This window comes from Leptopilina heterotoma, unplaced genomic scaffold (genome assembly GCF_015476425.1).
Source record: "Leptopilina heterotoma isolate Lh14 unplaced genomic scaffold, ASM1547642v1 Lhet_32, whole genome shotgun sequence".
Taxonomy (NCBI): domain Eukaryota; kingdom Metazoa; phylum Arthropoda; class Insecta; order Hymenoptera; family Figitidae; genus Leptopilina; species Leptopilina heterotoma.
Genome location: NW_025111017.1, coordinates 1522554 through 1547474, shown reverse-complemented (window position 1 = coordinate 1547474; position 24921 = coordinate 1522554). Strand labels below are relative to the sequence as shown.

Here is a 24921-nt window from a genome sequence, read left to right as displayed (position 1 = left end):
GTATTGTCAAATGTGTGATATTAATTTTGTGTGGAATGTATGACTGTATTATGACTAACGTAATTTTTCGTATCATGTAATTAGTCATTTTGTCATAATTCTAACATACCTTTTTAATTATTACAATTATTATTTTTTTATTAATTTTTTTTCTTTTTTATCGTAGACACTTGGAGGGAGTGTGTGGCGGCAGCTTAATGTTCGCTTTGCTTGCCATAGAATTGGTCCTTAGGTTTCCCCTCTTTTTCCTTATGAGGAGGACTAACTGTGATCATCGAGGTATGAATGTCATTCTTTCTAGTTGTAACGTCGAGAAGAGAACGTAATCTTATAGTTGAGTGTAAGCCAGATGGCAGTATTATTTTCTAATAAATAATGTTAAACAGAATTTATAACGTGATTATTTGGTCTTTTGGAATCTGACCAATTTTGGTACTTACCATCCAAATTTCCCACAGTAGGAGAAGTTTGAATCTAATTTTTTAAATTTTAACTATAATAATCTTCGTATTTCATTCTTTCATTCTGTCTGCCAACACTTTGAAGTTAGTTCTTGTATATGCTTTTGTTTTTTAAAAAATATTGTTTGACAAATCGAAAATATGCAGGTATTTTTCATCTTCTTCAAAATTATTTACATCATTTCAATTCAATTACTATTTTCTAGGATTTTTAACTAAAATTCTTCTCTAAATCAACTATTTTTTAAAATTTTTCAAAAAGTTCTCTGAGAATTTGCAAATACACTTGTTTAAAATTCAATTTTACGAAATTTCGATTATTCGGGAATTCTTCAATTAAATAATACACTGTAAGAAAAATTTTGGAAATTTTCCAAACAAAATTTAGGAAGAAAATTTCATTAATTATTTAGAAAAATTTACTAACATAAATATCGGAATTTTACTAAAACATTATCGAAAACTTCCTATGAATTGAAAAACATTCCCATAAAATAATGTAGAAAAAAATTCAAAAGTTTAGAAAAATTCTCTTAAACGTTTAGAAAAATTTCCTTATAAATATGAAAATTTCTGAGCATTTAAAAATTCCCATATTTGGAAACATTTCCATGTAACTTTGAATTATTTTTAAAAAACTAAATTAAACTTTTTTATAAAAATTAATTCTACAAAATTGCCAGTTAAAAGTATAGAAAATTCAAATTTTCCAATATTTTAATTTGAAACATTTTCAAAATTATAAAATTATTCAAATGCAAAAGTAAATAATTTATTAAATGATTAAATGTATTTTAAAATTTAATTCTTATAAAGAATTTTATCAATATATTTTTAAATAATTTAATTCTTTTGACGAATTTTAATCAAATTCTTAAGAATAATTACATTTTTTGAGCAATTCGATTACAATTGTACTAAACATAATTAAAATTCTGCGAATGAGCTTTATTATTTTTTATTTATGAAAATAATTAAATGTTTGAGTAAAATTTTATTAAAATTATTTTTAAATAATTGAATTCATTTGGGAAATTTATTAAAATAGTTCATATTGAAAATCATTGAAATGAGGAAATTTTTTTAAAGTAATTGAATTTTGAAGAAGAATTTTGTTATTTATAAAGATGATTGTGATAATTGTGATTTAAGTGAAATTTTCATTAAGTAATTTTTAAGTAGGGGAACATAGTCTAGGTCGGCCACCTTTTTGACTTTTGTTTATAACTTTTTTTTAAAAATGAATTTGGACAATTGAAGTATATGGTTGGAAAGTCCTGTTTAATAGGAACATTTTTTCTGTACAAAGTAAATTGACAGGTTTAAAAATGAAAAAGTTATAAAGATTTAAAAAAAAAAAAATTTGTAGTCCAGGTTGGCCATTACAGTCAAGGTCGGCCATGTTTAAAATTCAAAGGGCATTAATCGTTAAAAAATAAAATAACATGTTTGGAGTTACGGAAAATTGATTCTTTATTGTTTACAGTTTGTAACTTAATGAAATAACAAAATAATAACAATAAACAATATACAAAAATAAATATAAATAAAAAAAAGTTTTGCACTAAAATATTAATAAAATTAAATAAAAATATTAATAAGATGATCAATTATATTATGAGTTATACAGAATTGCAGTTTTTGCAAATGAAGTAGCTCGTCCTCAACTTTGCGCATTTTAAACACATAGTGGCCGACCTTGACAGTAAGTAACATTACCGAATTGTTGTAACCATAAAGAAATACGTTTCGGGATTCGATTTTTTACTTTGTTTTCCTTTCAACCATGAGTCCTACAAATTTTCTGCATACTTGCCTTGACGATTCAATTTGTTTTTTATCTTTTATTAATGGTTTTTCACATTATGCACAAAACTTTTTTTGAGCTTTTTTTGTACCGACGTCACAGAAAACACAATTTTCGATTTTCCGAAAATGTAATTGAACAAAAAGTTAGGTTTCACTAAGACAAGCTTCGACAAAAATGCGCGTAGGTGGCGCTAGTGAACTTGACAAAAAAACGCGAGTGGCCTACCTAGACAGTAGGCCAACCTTGACTACATTCCCCTAATAATTTTATGATCGTTGTTTAAGAATTACATAGTTATTTAGAATGAAAGTTATTTAAAATAAAAATTATTGTCAGAAATAGAAAAAATTGATGGTTTTGTATTAGAATTCGTGGTGATTCATATTTTATGAGACAAACAAAAAAGACACCAAAATTCAGAATTTTCTTATGAATTCTAAAAATTTAATTTTTCCCAGTACTTTGTCTGACTTTTCTGTCTTAGAATACCTATATGATTATTGTGGTCATAATAGTAATAATCTATATTACAACTCATATTTTATATTTATAAAAAAATATGAATTAAAAATTTTTTAATTTTATTTTTTTTAAATTGCTAATTTTATTTTAAAAAGTATATTTAAGAAAGTAGCCGAGCGCTTTAGCGTACAAATTGTTGCTAGTCTTTATATATTTATATAGTCTCAACACTTAAAAAGGAAAATAAAGACCTTTGTCCAATAAAAATAAGATTCAAAGGATTTTACAAAATGCAATTTTTTATTTGTTGCTCCATTGATAAAGATGGTGAGAAAATTTATTTTTTTAAATAAAACATATTAGTCTCAACCTCTAAAGAAAAATGAAAGCTTTTGGCCAATTAAAATAAGATTTATACTCCTCCTTTTTACAAAACAAAATATTTTATTTAATTTTGAAAAAATATAAATTAGTCTCAATGTGTAAAGAAAAAAGGCCAATAAAAATAAGATTCCCTCCATCTGTCTTACAAATTGCGTTACCACGTGTGAACAGTTAATTATAATATCGGTTGATTGTTTGTTTATAAAATATATTATATTAATATCAGAATCAGTAATATATTTTCGAGCTGTCAAGGAGGAAAAACTCCAATCCGTAACCGCCAGAACCTCGGACAGAACATTTTCAATTTTTTGGTAAAAGTAAATAAAAGAATATTATTAATAATTCTTAAAATAATATTTTATTTATAAATAAAAAATTGCAAATACTATTAACTACTTTTAAAATTTTTTTTTATAATATCAAATTCAATTTCACATTCTGCCTAAGAGAACAAAAATTCTCTACTCCGTGACAACCAAAATTGTTTTTGTTTCTTAATAAGTAAATAATAAATAAATTTAAAACTCGTTATTCAGGAGTTTTGGGGACGCTAAATACAAATCACGTGTTGTTTTTTTAAAATTCAAAATGGCGGATACAACATGGAAGACAAAATAGTTAGTAATTTAGTGAAATGAACAACATTTTGACATTTTGAATTTTGAAAAACTAACATTAAATTCGTGAACAGCAACATTGAAACCCATATTCTCCATATTCTATCCGCTATTTTGAATTTTAAAAAACTAAAATCAGATTAGTAATCAGCGATCCTAAAAACCATTGAGTAATAAGTCTAGCTAATTCAAATATTGTACTTGCGAAAAAAATGAAACAATTATTAAACATTAAATAATTATTTATTTTTTATTTAATCTTAATTCTGAATTTGTCCTTATGTGAGGGATTCACTCAGAAGACAACATTTTTGTAAATGATCGCCCTACAGTACCCGGATATTTAGGATATCCTACAGATGTCCCAAAGATATCTGGAAACCATTTTATCCATAGGATTTCCCGAGGATATCCTGAGATATCTTAAGGATATTCTAGTGATATTCAAATTTTCGGATATAAATATCCGTTGCTGTTAAGGCACCCCAACTTATTTTGACCCTACTACAATGCTGACAAAATAACTTAAATGAGAATTTTTTGGTTTTGTTCGTTTGGCGTATCTTTTTATGTATAAATATTTACCCAGTAATAACAAAATAATCAAAATTTATTAAATTTTTTTTGGTAGTTTTAAAATGTTTTTTATAAATAGCAGATATAAGAACTAAACTTGTATTGAGAAACTGAGGATTCACACTGGACAGAAAATACAATGACGTTCAACGAACGTTCCATAAACGTTTCCAAATCATTAAACATTTTTAAATTTTAATTTATCAGACATAACACGTTATAAGAACATTCCCCAAACGTAATATGTTTTTTAACACTGGTAAGCTACAATTTTAGAAAGTAGGTTACTCATTATACTTATTAAACTGAAAAAACAAATAAGGTTGCCACAAGCTTGCAGTATAGGCTTACTGCAAATGATAAAATATCTACATAATCCAGCTTGCTCAATAAGTTTGCGGCAAGCTTACATGCTATGGAGATATGAGGACACAATTATAAACAGATAGAATTTTGGTAAAATTACTTTAAAATTTTCATTAAATAAAAGTATATAATTAATATTGCTGCAATATTCTAAACCTGCTCGATAACATACAAATATTATCCATAAACAAAACAATAAATAATTAATAATACATTTAATATTTTATAATAATTTCTTATTATCAAAAACGACAAAGACTTATTAAAAACCTTATACAAGTTTTCTTTATGCATATGGATGTAAGGTTACTTTTGTACTTTAAATTCCGTTAGTCTATTAAAAGTGTTTGCAAATAAAAATTTTACAATTACTAAAATTTAAATCAGCATGCATAGTGGAATCTAATCAATTATAAACGAGTTTCTTGACACTTTACATTTTTCATATTTAATCACGTGTCACACATAAAGCTTCTTGATTCATACTTGTATTTACTGCATATGTTTGTGCCAAACAGATATAAATGGTCCAATATCTGAAACAGAGAACGAAATATTCTTTAATTTACTAATTTTATGCTGTATTATGAGTAGAGAAACGTTAAAATCTTGAGCGTCATACATTGAAAGTGACAGAAACGCTTCAAGTCTTAGGGGACTTTAATCTCGCCCGAGTCAAAATCTCATAACTTCTTCTAAAAATTTATCGTAAATACTAGAAAAAAAATGTTGTAGCCTTACCTATAATGTGTAAAAATTTCTAAATGCCACTTGTTGAACTGGATTTTGTTTTATCATTTTTACTTGATGTGGAATGTATGCGGGATGAAACAGAAATTGCACATTCTTCGGAGCGGTTACTACTGGTTTCACTTTCTTGTAATAATTTGTCAGACTCCTGCAGTTCTCGTTCGGGAATTTCAAGTGAATCTGATGAAATTCTTCTTGCAATTTGATAATTCTCACCTATTTCTGTTATAATGTCCTTTGGATCTCTTAAATTGTTAAGTGAATCTGAACTTAAAGATGGTAAATCAAGCGTTGTTTTCAATTCCAAAGAATCAGAACTTCGACACATTAAATTTTGCTTCATTTCTGAATTATCCTCTAACTCCAAAGAGTCAACACTTGTTTCCATAATATTGGTTCCTTGTGGTTTCTGAATTGCAGTGGGAATCTCGTCATCTGTAATTCCTTTTTCACCTTCTATCTGAGAAATATCTTCTGTCGTATCATCCTGTCTTTCTAATTTTTCAACATTAGCTTGAGCAATGCGAATTATTTCATCGATTTCTTTAATTCTTTTCTCATAATCATCTGAACCTGAAGTACTTTGATTACCTGAACCATGTGCGCTGATATGCGTTTTAACTTTTGTCAGATTTTCTAATTTAAATTTATTCTCTGGACTTTCGTGGTCTAATAAATCTTCTTCCTCCTTTGCTCTTAATTCAATTAAATGAGCTTCTTTACAAGCTTTTTCTAAACCTTCAAAATCTTTTAAAGACGATAAAGAAATATCGTCTCCATGGCCTGATCGACTACTAGTGTATCTTCTTGGAAGACTTCCATTACTTCCCGAGTCTTGAGATCCACTGCTAAATTTTTTAGAGTTCTCTAAGGCAACTGCATTCTCTAAGTGCTCGAATTCTTGAAGTGAACTTAAAGAAACATTATCATGATCAGTCGGTTTTATAAAATACTTCTTTCCAATTATCGTGTCATAATCAGGTGTACTTCCAAAACTACCTCTTATACTTCCTATACTTCCAACTGACTCCTTGTGACTCCCCATACTACCAAACTTGCTGCTTCCTGCTTCAAAATCAGTTATTTCTTCTTCTTTAATATCTTCTAAAGGTCCTCTTTCGTATTCTATATCATACACTCTTGTATCACTTTGGAACTGCATCTCTATCCATTTCTTAGCACCTTCATCTGGATCTTCATCAGAATAAGATTGAGAATACTGTTCTTCGTTAGAAACTTGTGGGGGGCTTTCCTCTGATTCAAATTCAAATAATTCATTGCTTCTAGATATCTGACTTGTTGAAACTTCTTTTTCATCTTTCTTTTCAGTAATTAGATTTTCTACATCTCTGTCATAATTTTTAGTACTTGTACAATGAAATTTGCCAATTATAATACTTTTTCCTTCTGCATCAAATTCTTCAGCTTCTTTTCCTACTTCCTCAATTACTACAAAATCATCCATGATATCTGGTTTATCTACTAATTCAAATGAGTCACTATCCGGCGAGTTTCTACTTTGCAATTCTTTTTCAATTACAGTCTCAATTGACATTCCAGAAGTAGAAGAAGTAGACATGCTTGCTTGTTGTAACCATGTTCTTGTTGATGTTTGTAAATCGTCATTTTTCTCATCGGATTCAAGAAAACTTAATCTTTGGTCTAATGAATCTGGCTCAAATGAAAGTGCTTGCTCATCTTGATCATCAATAACACTTTCAGATTCTCTAGATATTATTTGCGTTGAAACACTTTGAACATCTTCCTGGCTAACTCGAGTTGTTATTAAATCCACTGATGTTAGAATTCCAAGTTTTGTTTCATCCATTGATGTAGATAAGTCAGATTTACTTTTACTATGTTCATCTATCTCATTTTTCTCGCCGCCATCAAAATTTGATTTTAATGTAGTATCTATGTGATCTAAATCTTTTTCTGAATTTAAATCTCTAGATTGGCACACATTAGGTTCTAAGCTTTCGTTAGATATTAGTTCTAGGTCTGTTGTCTCTCTATCAATAATATCTGCAATTTCTTGGCAGGATTGATCAGCAGAAGAGTCTTTAGATAACTGAGGAAATATCATCTCGGAAGATCTTTTCATTCTATAAGGAATATCACTTTCGCCAGTTTCTATTGTTGTCGTTGAAGTGACATTGGGGATTTGATCATCATCAAGAGTTATTTCAAGATTAACATCCATTGCGTCTTTTTCGTCCATTTCTGATTCAGAAGGTACTAAAGTTTCTGATAATTCGCTTGTGCTATCTACACTTCCAAGATGTCCTGAACTTAAGGAATTTAGGGACTTCATTGATTCTCGAGAACTTAGAGTATTTGCAGCTGTCTGATAATCTTGAGAAGTTGGTCGAGAATTTTCCATAGACATCATTGCTGTTTCGTATTCAGAAAGTGTACCTGAAAAAGCTGATTGCATTGTATCAAATTCAGATGAACTGGGTCTGCTACTGCTGCCAATTTCATAATCACAGGATTGATAGTTACTTTCTCCTGAACTTTCAGGTTCACTTTCAGAAATAATTTTCTTTGGTCTTGAAGGTTTTATCCTTTTTCTAGGAGCAGGTTGTGGTGGTTGTAGAGAGAAACTGTCATCTTTATTATCGGTGTCTGAAATTGATCTACTAGCAGGAATTGGGGAAGAAGAATAAGACTCTTCTAATTTGCTATCTTTTAATATTTGACTAGATTGCTGGCATACAGTGGAATCTTCGACTGTTGTGGAATCAGTAGTCAGTTTTTGTTTACCGCCATCCGTTAGAGATTCCTCACTTTGCAACGATGAGTATTTTGTATCTATTGTTGATGTTTCTGAATTATCTTCCTTCTCTTTTAAATTACTATTCCATTTATGTTTAATGATTGGTGAACCGGACATAGGTGTTGAATCCTGATCAGAACCTTTTTCTGAAGACGATGTTCTATATAGAAAGGGAAGTTCGTTTGGAATTGATTCAGGCTGAATTTTAAATTGAAATTCTGAAGGAGAATCCTTGATATTAAATACAACTTCGTTATTTTCGCTTAACTCTTCAATTAAATCTTGTTTTGCTGCTTGCAATGATTCTTTTACTTCATCAATTTCTTTTTTAACAACTTGGTCCAAAACTGTTATTGCATATTGAGTACTTAAATTAACGTTTTGTAAATCTTCTTTTTTAGTTCTAAATGAACTATGATCGTCAATTGGTGTCTCCTCTTTTTCTATAATTTTTTTGGAATCTTCGATAAATTTCTTTTCTGCATCTATTTCACTTTGGTCTTTCGAATAAGTTTCTGTAATAATATTTGATGATTTACCTGGAGAATATGTTTCTGTAATATCTGGCTTTTGCCGTTCTTTATTTATTTTCTCTTCTGTCATATGATCTGCAAATTGATCTTTAGTTTCTTTTTCTTCTTTTCTTAATGTATGATCTACTTTTTGATGACCTTGATGCACTTTGTCTTCGATTAATTGTGTTTCTAAATTTTGATCACTCACTTTTGTAACGGAAAATTTAGATGTCTTTAAACCTTTAAGAGTATTTTCATCTTCAACTTCACACGGCAGCTTTGGTTCGAACTTTGGTTCATCCTTTTGTATTGTAGTGTCCTGCATAATACTTGAGTTATATTCTTCTAATTCTTTGTCAAATTCTTGGAAAGGTTGTAAAGTTTCTGAAATTTCAATTTTCTCGTCTCCAATCATCCAGTTAATAGGCTTAATTTCAAGATCTTTAACTTTTGACCTAGGTGATATCAATGGAGGACTAAGGATTTCGTCACTATCTCTTTTTTGTGGCATAAGATCACTTTCTGTATAAGATCTAATAGGAGGAAGATTTGAAGGAAGAATATTTACAAGAGTTCCTTCGGACATTGTAGTCAAGTTTTCTTCTAATTCTCCACTACTTGACGGATACATTTTGTCAAGGTCACTGGCTGCTGTACTTTCATGTAAAGTCGAGACTTTTGTAGATGTAGATTCAATCAAATCATTATCTGGTGAATTTTTTAAATGAATAGAATCTTCTTTTAAATAAATATCCTGTTGGGGTTCAATAATTTCCAGTACTCGAGCAGTAGACATTTCGGAATTATCCGGTTCTTGTTGATATTTTAAAGATTCCTTTATTTTACTTTCTGCAAGCTGTTTATCTGTCAATGGAGTTTTTTTATGATTTAATATATCACCTTCTGGTACAAAACCTTCTACATCTTCTAAGTCCATATGGTCAGAAATACTGCTAGAACTTAAAGTTACATGAAAACGAGATGATGAAAGACCTTCCTTATCTTGAAGGAACAATTCATCTTCTCTCGCTAAATCTTCGCTGAAACTAACACTATCTTGTGTGTTATCTTTTTCGAAATTTTCTTCTTGTATCGAAGACCCTGACACAATATTATCTTGCAATAATGATTTCTCCGTCATATCTTGGAACTTTTTCGTCAAATCATCAGCGAGTTGATTATCTGAAATTTCAGAGTCCACGTTTTCTAGGTCTTCTAATTCTCTCTTCAAACCATCTGAAGAAATTGATCTATTACTTAGTTCTTTTTCTATCGACTGTACAAGTGTTTCTGCAATATTTTGAGCTTCTAATTTAGTCATAGCTGGATCATAAGAAGAAGGAGATTCATCTTTAAAAATATTTTTAGCAGCGAATGATTTAGATTCTTCTTTGTGAAAGTATTCATCAGAGACGACATCACTAATACTTTCTTTCAAATTTAACAAATCAGTTTCTATTTTCAAACCAACGTCAATTTTACTTTTTTTTATTTTAGTCAAATCTTCTACTTCTTTTATTATTCTTTCTTTGTCTTCTAGTATTAAGCTGTTTTGACTTGCTTCACTTTTAATCATTGCCTGTGATGCAGATGTATCAACAATCTCTTTTTCTGATGTAAGATTTATTGATGTATTTTGAAGAGTTGTTTTATTTAATTCCTTGACATTTACTTGGCTTTCTTGTACTATTTTTTCCTGAAACTGTTGTTTTATACATTTTTCTGAAGACTTTTTTGATTTATGATCTTCTTTTTTTTCCTCGAATAATAATTTAGTATCACCTTTTGAAATTTCTGAAGATTTAGTTTCAATTTTCTCTCTTGTTGTTGATGCTTCCTGATCTACTATTGAAGTTACAACAACATCAGAATCCTTTTTTAAAGTATCTAGATCCTCGAACATACTTCTAGCATCTTGTGGACGAGCTGAAAATGTTTTTGAGAAAATATGGGTTTCACTTTTCTTTTTTGTGGAAGTAACTTCCTCTCTGACTGTTTTCTCCATACGATGATGTTCTTTTGTTAATAAGTCTTTGTTTTCAGTAATCATTTTCGGAATACGTGATTCCAGATCTGTTTTTCGATCTGCTACAATTTTGCCTACATTTGAAATTAAAGGGTTCAAAATATTTTCGGAAGATGCATCAAGTATATTTTCAGTTTTGTTTTGATCCTTTAAGACTAATTTATCCTTTTCAGTTTTTGTCATTGCAATCGGAATACTTGATTTAAATTCTTTTTTTAACTCCGTTTTAATTTCTGATTTTTGTGTGACAGTTGTTTCCACTAAAGGAACAAATTCTTTCTTCTTTGGAATCATTTGTGTTTCTTTTACATCTCTCTCTATTTTCTGAACTTCGCTTGTTTCGGGTACTGAAAACGATTCCTTCTCTACTTTTTCTTCAGACAAACTTCCATGTTCTGCTTCTAAATTAAATTTTTCACTTATTTCTTCTTCCTTCTTAAAATCAGGTTTTCTTTTTGCATTCGCATGCGGTAATATTTTAACTGGAATCTTAGAATCAGACTGAACATCAGGAACGTATTCAATCTCTTGTTTAATTACATTAACTTCTTTTTCTAATGCTTCTAATTTATCAATATTTGAAATATCTTGTGATATTTTATGAATTATTTTTTCATTTAAAGCTTGAATGTTTTTTGAACTCTGGGATGTAATTTTATTTTCTATGTCATCGGAAGTAGATCCTTTATCTTTAAAATCTTCTTTCTCATTAAACTTTTCTTTTGTATCGCTAATCTCTGAAGGTTTTTCTTCTGTATCTGAAAAATAAAATTTATAACTGTAAATCGTATATTATTATTTTGTTGTAAAAGATAAAAAACATTTACACTTTGAAAGTTTTTAAGTTTAATTCTGCTTTTGTTTTATTTTTGAAGTAATCTAAATCAAACTTTTAAATTAAATTACCTGCGTCTATTTTTATTCCAATTGTTGCCTTGTCTTTTTCTTTTAAAGATTCTTGAGATTTATGTACTACTTTCACATTGGAAATTTCCTTCTGAATTTGTTCTTCAAAGTAATGCGCTTTTTCTGCAACAGAACATTCTGAAATATCTGGAATATTCATGTCCTCTAAAGTCTCAGATGATCTTCCTGAAAAAGCAGGTGTATACTCTTCTGACACTACATATGGAAGATTCTCACTGTCACTTTCATTATAAGTAAGTTGAGAAGATTTTGAAATCTCTGATTCCGATCTCTGATAGCTATTTCGCTTTTTTGTAATGTCCTCCCAAAATTTTTTCTTTTCTAAATAAGTCTGCTTTTCTAAGATTAAGTCGTCTTCTTCATCGTTTATTTTATTAGCGTAATTAGAATCAACAGGTTCATCGTGAAAAGTAGATTTCTTCGCAAAGGAACCTTGGAATGTGTCAGTCTCTGTAACAACCAAATATCGTATTTATAATTGTTTATTGTAATTAATTTTTTTTTTGATAAAATGGGTTATACAAAATAAAAGAATTAAAGAAGACTCTCGATGTATTAATTCAGGCATGTATTGAAAGTTGATTGATTTGAAAAGAATAATTCTAAATCTTGCTTCATGCTGAGATCTAGAAGAAAGTCTAGGTACTTTGAATAAAATTTGACTTAACAGGTAAGGACTATCTATTTGACTTAAACAGAATTTTGAATAAAAATGTAGTTTCAGTAATTAAGTTTCTTTCTTCCAAAGTCAAAAACCCAAAACGTTGGCACAATTGCAAATAATTGCACCCTCTAGCCGGATATACACCATCTTTTTTAAAGCGGATAAGTTTGTTAAAATGCAGTAGAACAGTGCTTAGCTTAGACCAGTGCTTTGATGGGCGGATAAGACCCAAAACAGAAAACCGTTGGTTATCGTCCAGTGTTGCCACATTTCTAATCAACATGATCAACATTAAACGGTCATCCACAAGATTTATTTATTTTTATTCTCAATTCACATATTGGCAAACTTTTCATAAAAAATCTTATTATAAAACCTATATTTTGAATGTGACAAATAATAATAATCGGGGAAAGCAAAAAGTATTGTCAAAAATCTCTCAATAAGTTTTGGTTTTGAAAAAGAACAGCACCGATAAAAAGAAAAAGAAATTAGAAAAGAGCTATGTACTTCTCAGAGTATTAAAAAATTATACGGAAAATAGAAAAGGAAAGAATGACTACAGTCCGAAAGTGCAATTTGAACTGTTTATTGAATATTACTAAAACAATGAAAATATAAATTGCAACAATAATAATTAAATAAATTAATTACATTAATTAATTAAATAAAATAATTTGATTTTTCTATTTTAATTCTGCTATTAAAAATAAATAATATAATATTAATTCACATGAAATAATGTTCTATACATTTAAAATAAATAATAAAAAATGCAAAAAAATTAAAACTAAATAGAAGAAGGATAAAGAATAGAATTATTGAAGACAAGATTCTATCTTGTTAATTTTTAAAATAATTTTTGAACAATATAAGATTTAGAAATTTTAACAAATCGAAATACTACTCCCAAGTAGCTCTTAACATAACTGCTACTTGGGCTTTTAATACATAATTTTTTAAACAGTATTTATTAGTTGCTTACAATTCTTTAGTAACAATCATTTTATAATTTAGTATTAACTATAAATTAACAGTTTATGAATATCGCACATTAATTAAAATACTATGTTAATTAAGATGAACTAATGTCCTTCAGATATCCTAAGAGTTAGGGTACGTGAAAAAATATAATTTTCATTTCATAGTTTGGACCCTAAAGTTTTTGAACATAAGAGTTACATGAGATTTTACTAAAGTTTAGCTGGGTGAACGATTATTTATTGATATCTATAAAACATCCGCATTGTAGTTTAATGAATCTGTAAACATTTTAAAGATTTTTATAATACTGGTGTTCAATTCTGTAACCTATCCACTTCCTACTTTCCACTCTCACTTCCCACTTTCCACTACCACTTTATACACTCTCACTTCCCACTGCCCACATTCACTTTCCACCTTACACTTTCTACCTTCCATTTTCCACTTCCCACTCCTACCGTACACTCTCACTTCCCACATTCAAATCCCACCTTCACTATTTACTCCCACTTCCCACCTTCCACTCCCACTTTCCACTACCACTTTATACACTCTCACTTCCCACTGCCCACATTCACTTTCCACCTTCCACTTTCTACCCCCCATTTTCCACTTCCCACTTTCCACTCCTACCGTACACTCTCACTTCCCACATTCAAATCCCACCTTAACTATCTACTCCCACTTCCCACCTTCCACTTTACACTCTCACTTACCAGTGCCCACATTCACTTCCCACCTTCTACCCCCATTTTCCACTTCCCACATTTACATCCCACCTTCCACTATCTACTCCCACTTCCCACCTTCCATTTTCCACTCCCAGTTCACACCTTTCACTCTCACTTCCCTCCATCCACTTTCTATCCCCATTTTCCACTTTCCTACCATTAGGAGTGGAAAGTAAGAAGCGAAAGTGGGAGTGGAAGGAGAAAGAGGGAAATTTGAAGTGGAAGGTGGTAAGTGGAAGTAGATAGTGGAAGGTGGGAAGTGAGAGTGGAAAGTGGGAATAGATAGTGGAAGGTGTGATGTGAATGTGGAAAGTAAAAGTGAGAAGTGAGAATAGAAAGTGGTAGTGGAAGGTGGTAGTGGAAGGTGGGAAGGGAATGTAGGAAGTGGAAGTAGGAAGTGGAAGGTGGGAAGTGAGAGTGGAAAGTGGGAGTAGATAGTGGAAGGTGTGATGTGAATGTGGAAAGTAACAGTGGGAAGTGAGAGTAGAAAGTGGTAGTGGAAGGTGGTAGTGGAAGGTGGGAAGTGGGAGTAGATAGTGGAAGGTGTGATGTGAATGTGGAAAGTGGTAGTGAAAGGTGGGAAGGGAATGTAGGAAGTGGAAGTAGGAAGTGGAAGGTGGGAAGTGAGAGTGGAAAGTGGGAGTAGATAGTGGAAGGTGTGATGTGAATGTGGAAAGTGAAAGTGCGAAGTGAGAGTGGAAAGTGGTAGTGGAAGGTGGGAAGGGAAAGTGAAAAGTGGAAGTAGATAGTGGAAGGTGGGAAGTGAGAGTGGAAAGTGGGAATAGATAATGGAAGGTGGGATGTGAATGTGGGAAGTGGAAGGTGGGAAGTGGAAATATATATTGGAAGGTGGGAAGTGGGAGGGGAAAGTAGAAAAGATACAGAATCGACCCTCTGTATTACTAAATTAGAGTATTTTCCTCTAGTTACAACCCTGTCGAAAAAATTGATACAAAGTGCGTTTAAAGAGTGTTTTATAAAATGTTTATTCCATTTGAATTGCGTGTTAAGAACACAAATAATATGTTTGATGCGTGTATATGTATATTAAAATGAATCAGTGTTTTACAAGCACTTGATGAATAGTTTGTAAACTTATTAGTGTTCTCAAAACATAGTATGTATGTCATAAAAGTGTTTTGTAAGTATTCTTACATAATGTTGGAAATGTGTTTTAATAGTGTTGCATGAAACATTTTCTAATTGCAAATTCTATGTCTAAATTGTGTTCATACTGTATATAATCATATAAGTGTCTTCCAAGACAACTAAATTCAGTGTTTAAAACAGAATAAAAATATCTTTAAACATTTATTAAACCTACTATTGTTGGTTACATTTTCGACAGAGAAGCTACTGAACATTTTTTAATAACAACACTGTTAATATAACTCTAAATTACATAGAATTAATTCCTGGTTAACATACGTTTTTACATTGCCAACTTATTACAAGTTTTTTTTAAATTCATGTGTAAACTTTTTTTATATAAAAATTGAATGTCGTTGCTTTAGCATTGGCAATTTAAGTATTAATTTATTTAAATTAAGATGTTTTTTACATAGGATTTGGAAAGAATCCACTCTTTCTTATTAAAAAATTATCATTCTTTTTTCTACATATCACATTTTCCAAAGGTACATCACTTTTATTTCACAAAAATGCAAAAATAATTATTTTTTTACACTACGTTATTCAATTGTTAAATTATCAATACCAATAACTTTCAATATTCTTATTTGTAAAAGAGAAAAAAAATTGTAGAAGGAGTAAAAATAAGCTTTTTTGCTTTCACAAAAATCAAATATCTTAAGGTAAAAATAATTTTCAAGTACAATAAAATAAGCTTAATATGTATTACGATGTATAATGCAATTTTTATTTGATATCACATTGTTTTTCTTCCGTTTATATAATGTTTGTTAAAATAAAAGTGAATTTACTTCAGTTCAAATATAATTCATACTAAAATTTGAGTACAAGGGTCAAGGTCATACGTTTAAAATTTTAATTTTGCTGTATATGATAAATGTTACTTTATATAATTATCTCGATCGTAATTGTTGAAATATTAAATTAAATCTTTTAGTGTTATTTAAATAATTATCACAAGAACGGAAAAAAGGATGTGGAATTTAACATTGCATTAAAAAATTGATTCCTTTATAAATTTAACTACAAGCAAAGTTAATTTTCTCTGCTGACAAAGTAAAGAATTTTTAAAGTGTATTGTTTAATTGCTTTCAAATAATTTTTCTCTTATGTTCACATTTACACGAAAACAATATTATAGCAAATTTTTTTCTAACTCTGCCAGTTATTTTATAATCGAGATCATCATTCGCCCACGTTTTATTTTTTTATCTAATTTAAAAATTACTTTACTCCAGATCTTCTACATCGGTATGACTGTCACTAATTCCATCGTCTGAAACATCTTTAGCAACATTAAGTAGATGATCTATTTTATTCAGATTTTTCATAACAATTTGAGAAGCTGCAAGGCCGTCCAAAACTATTTCTTCTTGAATTCCACAAGCACCTTCAAGTTCATCATCTTCGTCAGAGGCATCCATATCTTCACTATCAGTTGTTGGCATGACAATAATATCTGGCATTTTAGAATGAACTTCTTTTTCCCTTGCTGTACAAATTTGATTTCTTACTTCAACCGAAAATGGACCATCTCCTTCTTTTGTGGTAATAGTTTCTCCATTAAAGTCAGTGAAAATATCGGATCGAGCTTCAACACATATTGGAGCTGGTTCTTCTCCGTCTTCATATGCTAAATCTTCAACATCAGTTTCTCCTTGATGACTATTGAAACCCACACTCAAACTATTTCTAGCTGGTTTCTTTTCCTTAGTATCATGAGATTCAACATCACTTGTATAAATTTCATCAACGTCAGTTAAGTTATCTACAAAACTATTCCGACGTTCTCTTGTTAAATAAAAATTTTCCTGATACGTAGAGTCTGATTCTTGATATTCAACTCCGTCTACAGTTACCGAAACAACGGGATTGGGTATGTTTTGAGGAATAGCATTGACTTTAGAAGATATATTTTTCTTTCCTCCTGGATGTATGATTGTCAATTCTCCTTCAGAATCAGTATCCGAAAAGTGTAGCGAAGTATTGTTCATTAAAGCATTCAGGCGTCTTCGGGTGGACCTAGTTTTGCGTTTTACTTGAGCAGTACCACACCTACTACTTTGATTTAGTATACAACTATCTGCTGAGAATTCTTTGCATTTATATTCTGATTCCATTGCAAAATTGAATTTTTAAATACTTTTTAAGGAAAAGAAAATTTTATAATTGTCTATTTAAAAAATACCCTGAAATAAAATTAAATAAATTAATATCAAATCAAAACAGAAAGAAAACAATCTCTAGTAAAATAAATAAAAGAACTCACTCCTGTATGACTTTTAGAAATATATTTTTTAATACACTAGTTGGTGGTAAATAGTATACTAGCAGTTGATTACTGACTACGAAACTCTACCCTTGGTATTGAGATTTGTTTGTACATTGTCTTTAAATGAATTAAAGAAGCGGTACGGCTTCCCAAGTCATAAGAGGATTTAATTTTCTTCTTAAATAAAAATATAGAAAAAGCAGTCTGGCACTGGACGACTATACATCAGCTTACCTAATTGCATTTAATGCACTGAGGTTTCATTGAGAAACCTTCTGTGTCTCTTATATTATCGATGAAATGAAGGTTATGCTTTATTCTCCTTTTTTTGTATTCACTCTTACTCTAGCTACAAAAATATTTAGTAAATGGAAAATTTTGTACCTGTTAGCTTTAATTGGAGCTTGTCATTTAAAACTTTCTTTTCCGAAGGAGAAGTTGATTTGGGTTCATCGCATTTCTCTTTGTGATCTGATATTGATTTAGATTTTATATCAGAACTTTGGGCCAGTTTGTTTGAATCTTCCATAGCTAAAAAATGAATATTCATTAAATATAATTATGTTAAATCTAGAACATTAAAGATTCTGAAATTTTATGTCCTCAATTATAATTTATAAATAATTTAGAACAGCATATAGAACTCTCTTCTAGAACTTTTTTTGGTCTTGTTTATTTACAATATCTTGGGGAATATCCTAAGTGGATGTAACCCCTTAAGCTAGCTGAATGTGGATTCGCGTAAAAATTGAATTCGGACGTTACGGGGAATTTTTTTGTTACCGTAAACAATAGCACTGTTACCGACATACAGTTGCTAGGACGAGCAGATATTATTTATATTAATTTTTAGTTATGAATTTCAGGATTTAAATTATTTACACAAATCTTTTAAAGATAAATAAATATAGCTTACGAACCTAAATGTTTGTTCTTTAATACTGAGTTACTAAATGTTTCTGGAAGCACAATATTCAGCACACAAACTGGTTGCTGAGGAGGTTCTCCTTTAGCTACTTTAGGTTCTCTCATGAAAAGCATTCTTGCAACAGGATCTAAAGTTGGATCTTTCACTTTTACATGAAACGATATCCTGTTTTGACGAAATGATTTAAAGACAAATTTCAACTGAACTCCAGACTTTGTAACAGGAACAAGATTTCCACTAAATTCTATATACAAATTTTTCCCATCCAGAGCCTAAGAAACAAATTAAATTTTTCCATTTTTAAATCATGAAAATTATTGTTAGGATTATATCTTTATAATTTTACCTCAACATCACGACTTTTAACTAATTCCAAGAAATCTTCTTGCTTTTCTAGAGAGTGCATTCCATCTTTACCATCTGTCATGCATAATATCCGTAAAGTAGCTTCTATTAAATCGAACCGCTTCGAGTAAATGACAAAGCTTAAAATTGAAAAATATAGAAGATATTAATGAAAATTTATGTAGGGGAACATAGTCGAGGTCGGCCCACTTTTTGACTTTTGTTTATAACTTTTTTTTAAAAATGAATTTGGACAATTAAAGTATATGGTTGGAAAGTCCTGTTTAATAGGAACATCTTTTCTGTACAAAGTAAATTGATTAGTTTTAAAATGAAAAAGTTATAAAGATTTAAAAAAAAAAAATTTGTAGTCCAGGTTGGTCCTTACAGTCAAGGTCGGCCATGTTTAAAATTCAATCGTTAAAAAATAAAATAACATGTTTGGAGTTACGGAAAATTGATTCTTTATTGTTTACAGTTTGTAACTTAATGAAATAACAAAATAATAAAAATAAACAATATAAAAAAATAAATATAAATAAAAAAAATTTTGCACTGAAATATTAATAAAATTAAATAAAAATATTAATAAGATGATCAATTATATAATGAGTTATACAGAATTGCAGTTTTTGCAAATGAAGTAGCTCGTCCTCATATTTGCGCATTTTAAACACAAAGTGGCCGACCTTGACAGAAAGTAACATTACCGAATTGTTGTAACCAAAAAGAAATACGTTTCGGGATTCGATTTTTCACTTTGATTTTCTTTCAACAATGAGTTCCACAAAATTTCTGCATGCTTGCCTTGACGATTCAATTTTTTTTAACTTTTATTAATGATTTTTTACATGATGCACAAAACTTTTTTTGAGCTTTTTTTGTACCGACGTCACAGAAAACACAATTTTCGATTCTCCGAAAATGTAATTGAACAAAAAGTTAGATTTACTAAGACAAGCTTCGACAAGCATGCACGTAGGTGGCGCTAGTGGTCCAACCTCGACTATACTCCCCTACAATTTTACAATTTTTAACAAATATGAAGAACTTATATGTTAACAAAATAAATAGAATAGCGATGACTAATCGCTTTACTCTTAGTTTCTTTTAAACTATTTATAAAATATGATTACGGATTTTGCATAATATTTAGGGTTCCAACAATTTTTTAGTCGATAGTTATGAATTTCAAGTTACTATTTCAAAAATTAAAATTGGTAGATTGGTTGCATTTACGTCTTTGGAATCTCTTATTGTAAGTTTAAGTTAGTTTTACAAAATAGAAAATGTCATATCCAATATGTCGGAATTTTTTTAAATGCCTTCGAATTCCCATGACCCTCACTATTTAAAAGTTTTCTAGGTTTGTTTTTACAAACAATATTTTTGATCATCCATATTGGATCCGCCATTTCTAATTTAAAAAACTGAGTTTTAGTTTTGTTAATGAGCGATTCAAAAAACATAAGAATGCTAAATTTTTTGAAAGTTAGTTTACTTTGAGGGTTTCGTACACAGAAGGTGTATCTACGAAACCCTTCTAAACAGACACTTGTGTTCATCTAGTAAAAATTGATATCAGAATATCTTTAAAAGCAGGTAATTAACATCAACAATTATACTTACAATTAGTGTATTTTTATTTCATATTATTCTATATAAACTTTTTATCAAGTAGAAATAAAAAATTCCGTACTTTATAATAATAGAAATCCTTTAAAAACTTACTTTGTAATGAATGGAACAAATAATGATTCTTTATATAATTCAGTCGCCATTCGTGGAACATCACTTGCGCTTCTATAGTCCATTAGCCAAAATCTAGCAGAAACCGTGGTTGTAAAGGAAACTCGGTCATTCATAAAAGTTAATGGTGTTGATCCAGTCACATCTTCCCATTGAGCTTCACTGGTACCGCCTTTAGAAAATCATAAAGAATAAAATTCTAACGCTATCTTTACCAATATAACGATTATAAAGCAAACAAGTATAATAAAGTAAAATAATGCCTTAACCGAAAATCACTGTTGATTGTCGCGGTAACCTTGGCAAAAAAGGAATTAGCTATGCTGATGACTTGGGGAAGCTCAAAAAAGAATCTGAACCTGATACCAGACAAACAAGTATGGTGGGAGCAAGACCCACTAAGAAGGTTGACCTGCTTATAAAAATAGAAGGCTCACAAGAGAAGGAGAAGTTCGCCGAGGAGGTGACAAGAATTGTAGGTGATCTTGGTAAAGTGCAGATGGCGGATCGAATGGTTACACTGGAGATCCGTGACCTGGATTGCATTACCGACAACGCCGAAGTCCAGGAAGCCTTGGTGAAATTATAAGGAACACCATCAGCTAGCAAAAAAGTGACGGTCCTAGGGCCCACCAAGCGTGGCCTGATGCTTGTTGTTGTAGTCACGAACTTAGAGGAAGCTGAAAGGCTTGAAAAGTTGAGACGCATAAAGGTGGGCTTTATGTCGTGTCCAATCAGAAAAAGATGTATAGTCGTCAGGTGCAATAGGTGCCTAGGATGCGGTCAGGTCGGCTCTTGAGGACGTGAAAAAAACTTTTGATAGAACGAAAAATAAATAGGCCAGAACAAGAGCGGCACTGAAGGGTTGTGCGAGCAACAAAATGGGACCTTCACCCCACGGAGTTCAAAGCCAATAGGTAGTTCCGTGGGTTGAAGAATAGTCCAGATTAAGACGGAAGTGGTTTTTAGTGGGTCGACCAGAACAAGAGCGGTCATCCCCACACAACCTGGGATTCTATATCCAGGTATCTGATTTCATAGATTTTCCATTTCTGATTACAAACAAAAAAAGAAATTCTTTCTTATATCTACACCTTTTTAAATAAGGATGATTATAACTGAATTAAAAAGCTTTCTTTTCAATTTTTTATTAGACTCACCTGCAATACTACATAGCAAACGTAACGAAGTAGTTTCACCTCCATATTGATTAATCATTCCTTTATTTGCTGCTTGAGGAACCGGTATTGTAAGAGTAATAGGTTTATGAAACTTCCTTCTTCTTGGTTCAATGGTAACGACTGGTGAAACTGCTACACTGTTTCCGAGAAGTTTTGCTGTTAGCTCGGTTGGTATCACGTGTGCCTAAAATTTCAGGATTAATCGTTTAATATTTCGTATTAGACTTTCATATATAGGGAAAAATTAATGTATATAAGCAAATCTAAAAAATCCAGATGCATTTTTTAAAGCTGACCTGCAATCCAACAATGATTTTTTTAGTAAGTGAACCAGGTGGAAACACTGCTTGGACGTGATTTGCAACACTGGATATTAAAATTCCTCCTTCTGCTCCAATTACATGAACCTCTTGCTTGATTCTTGTAACAATAGCAAAGTATTGTGGGAAAGTCTTAGTTAGAATACGAGTTATTCGTCCCGAGTGTAAGGCACTCATTTGGGTATCTGAAATATTTAAATTAATTAACAATTTAAAATTATTTGTTAAATTTTTTTACATAAATTTTATAAGTGGGGCCCAACTTTTGTCGACACATTTTCATCACTCATCTCTGTGTAGGTTATTTTCCGGGTGTATTTAGAAAAAATAATGTAATTCAGGCTTCCTACAGAGCACATAATTTTTCTTATCTATTTTAGAAATATTTTACTGAATCATTAAAAATTTTGCAATGCGAGGTCCTTAAATCAATACAAAAAAACTGACCCACAAGCAATTAAAGTGGGTGGCATTTTGTTTCATTGGGAGCAGCTGTATAAAAGGGACACCCTCGCCAAATTCGCCAGTCAATCCAGCAACCGCCAGCAACTTAACTAGTTATGTACTGTCATCGAGTTTGTTCTTTGACTCCAGTATAGAAAACCTCTTCAAGAACTAAGGGTCTTCTTCAAGTCTCGTCTTAGTCAAATTCATTCAAGGAGATAATTTTTACTACGAGACACATTTCTGTTTTTCTAAGGAGCAGTCCTTACTTCGACATCAAAGTTAATTAAATAAATCGGTCATTCCAAGGCAGAAGGATGTTTAATCTAATATACATCGAAATCTTGACTTCTGACCTTTCACTTTGGCTGGCCCGAAAATAATTTGAGGGAAATCTACTGCATTCTATATCTCTGCTAGTCAAGTTGTTTTCTTCGACCTCACAATAAAGGGGGCACCGCTAGCTTGGTCTACGACTCTAACCATAACTTTTAAAGGTAAATTTCTAATACTTCAAATTTGTCCCCATTTAAATTCTCCTTGTTTCTACAAAGTTCTAATTCTGTTTCAGTATTACAGAAGACATCTGGATCTACTTTTTCTCTCTAATTCTAATTGTAAAAGATTCAAATAAAAACTTTAATAATTTAAATTTAATTTAACAGTTCCTCTTTCTTAACCCTGTCCCTTAAGATAAGAGCTTTCGCTCTATGAATAAATCAGGTTTAGATCACCGATGCCGGACAAATTAAACATATATAATTTTGGATATGCTCAGTTTCCTTTTGAGACAAAACAGTTCATACATAAATTAAAATTATTTTGTCTATAAGCTTTTATTTGCTTTACTCTGCTTGTGTAAGCCTTTGAGTTAAAAAATGAATGTCTAAATATATAAATTCTAAATTTTGGTACTCACCGTAAGTAGTGTTTAATAAATTGTCATCACCATCGAGAGAATTATCGTGTTCTTTCCAAGTTTCCCCATTTTCAGTTCTTAAAATAATAATTTCTCTGTTTTGGCCACGAATTGCAGCAAAATTTGGAATGTCAATTAATACAGGCCTACAAAAACATTTTTTTATTAAAAATTAATAAACAGATTAGGATAAATAGTAAAGTTTTCGTCTTCTTTAAAAATTAATGTGTATATCTTTAAAAGTTTTAAACAAACCATAGATATCTTTAAAGTTTGTATTATACGGAACTTTAATCTACTGAAGCTAGAGAACTTGCTCAATTATTCAGAAATATTTAATAAAATTGTAATATTTACCCTAAAAATGAAGCTCCAACTGGGCCCATCTCAATAATGCGAGCAGCTAAAGCTTCTCCTTCCATTAATGGAGGAAGATTTACAACTTTATTTGGTTTTACTAATCTACAAGTAACACGAATTGGCATTGTAGCTCTTCGAGGTGGAACAATTATTCGAATTCCACTATGTCTACAGCCTTTCATTGTGTCACCTCTTGCATCCACCAAAAAGCTTACTAGAAATCTGAATTCAATGATTGTTAATACCTGGAATTTATTCCTAGAGTAAGAGCTATTTAAATTAATCAAAAAATACTCACGATCGGAAATGAAGTTTCCTACAAATAAAATGAAGAGTAGATTAAAAACTATTTGCATAAAGTATTAAAGGACAATATTAAGGATTAACTTCTAATCAGACAAAATCAAAATTATCTTGAATTGGAGTTAGACTTAACATTATGTTTATTTAGGTGCGAATTGATTAAAAAAGTGTTGATATTTTTACACCTGAAGCAAAGACAATTTCAATGGATTTTTATATATTTTTAAACTCGTGAGTCATGTTATACTCATTTTCTTCTAAACTGTTTGGGAATTATTACAAATAGAGATTCATGTTCTATATATTTCAGAGAAAAAAATTCCTTTCTTAAACAGCATTTCCTTATAATTTCTGACAGTTTTACATATTTTAGTAAATTACCTTTCATTTATTTAATTTTAATCATGAATGTCAGTTTCCAAAAAATATTTCAATGAAACATATATATTAACAAAATCAAATCTATCACGTGTTTCATACATTGAAAATCTGATTGTCTTACATGCTTCTCGCTTCTGAGGTAAATATCGACAAATTTTTTAATAACCTTCTATTAATGACTTTAAATTTTCAAATAAATAACAGTAATTTAATTACCCAAACCCAAAATTATCGTTATCAAAATTTTCTCCTATGCAGTAATTGTTGCTCTCAACAAACTGTTGCTTTTCTTCTTTTGAAACTGTAAATCAAAAGTTTTTGTAAGCAAATATTAGACATAAGTTAAGGATTTTCTAAAAATTAATTGTTACCATGTCTGTGTACAGGGTCGTCGCGAGTTACATCAATGGGAAGAGAATCGTCTCGCAGACTTTTCATTAAATCTACGGTTAAGTATCGGTAAGGTTGTTCACTAATCAAAGTGTCTGAACCTGTAATTATAAAGACAATGT

General features: G+C 30.4%; 2 protein-coding genes across 4 annotated transcripts in view; both read right to left on the bottom strand.

The window, feature by feature from the left end:
- Positions 1 to 3252: 3252 nt before the first annotated feature.
- Positions 3253 to 24921, bottom strand: part of LOC122504792 (ankyrin-2-like) — an 85337-nt gene continuing 63668 nt past the window's right edge. For 2 of the 3 annotated variants that reach the window (XM_043616038.1, XM_043616039.1), the window contains exons 16-29: positions 24781 to 24900; positions 24626 to 24710; positions 24024 to 24041; positions 23723 to 23947; positions 23366 to 23511; positions 21979 to 22187; positions 21662 to 21866; positions 20484 to 20673; positions 18754 to 18892; positions 18400 to 18679; positions 17864 to 18010; positions 11656 to 12126; positions 5421 to 11507; positions 3254 to 5215 (exon numbers count right to left, since the gene is read on the bottom strand). In XM_043616038.1, the coding sequence (XP_043471973.1) occupies positions 5440 to 11507; positions 11656 to 12126; positions 17864 to 18010; positions 18400 to 18679; positions 18754 to 18892; positions 20484 to 20673; positions 21662 to 21866; positions 21979 to 22187; positions 23366 to 23511; positions 23723 to 23947; positions 24024 to 24041; positions 24626 to 24710; positions 24781 to 24900 (8303 nt within the window). In that variant the 3' untranslated portion in view covers positions 3254 to 5215; positions 5421 to 5439. Of the gene's footprint in view, positions 5216 to 5420; positions 11508 to 11655; positions 12127 to 17863; positions 18011 to 18399; positions 18680 to 18753; positions 18893 to 20483; positions 20674 to 21661; positions 21867 to 21978; positions 22188 to 23365; positions 23512 to 23722; positions 23948 to 24023; positions 24042 to 24625; positions 24711 to 24780; positions 24901 to 24921 lie in introns of all 3 variants that reach the window. The other variant, XM_043616040.1, reaches the window with a different exon arrangement.
- On the bottom strand, positions 15354 to 17631 carry LOC122504793. Its single transcript, XM_043616042.1, has 2 exons — positions 17477 to 17631; positions 15354 to 17396 (listed from the first exon to the last, which is right to left on the bottom strand). Exon 2 carries the CDS (start codon positions 17325 to 17327, stop codon positions 16437 to 16439), a length of 891 nt encoding a protein of 296 aa, XP_043471977.1. The 5' UTR covers positions 17328 to 17396; positions 17477 to 17631; the 3' UTR covers positions 15354 to 16436.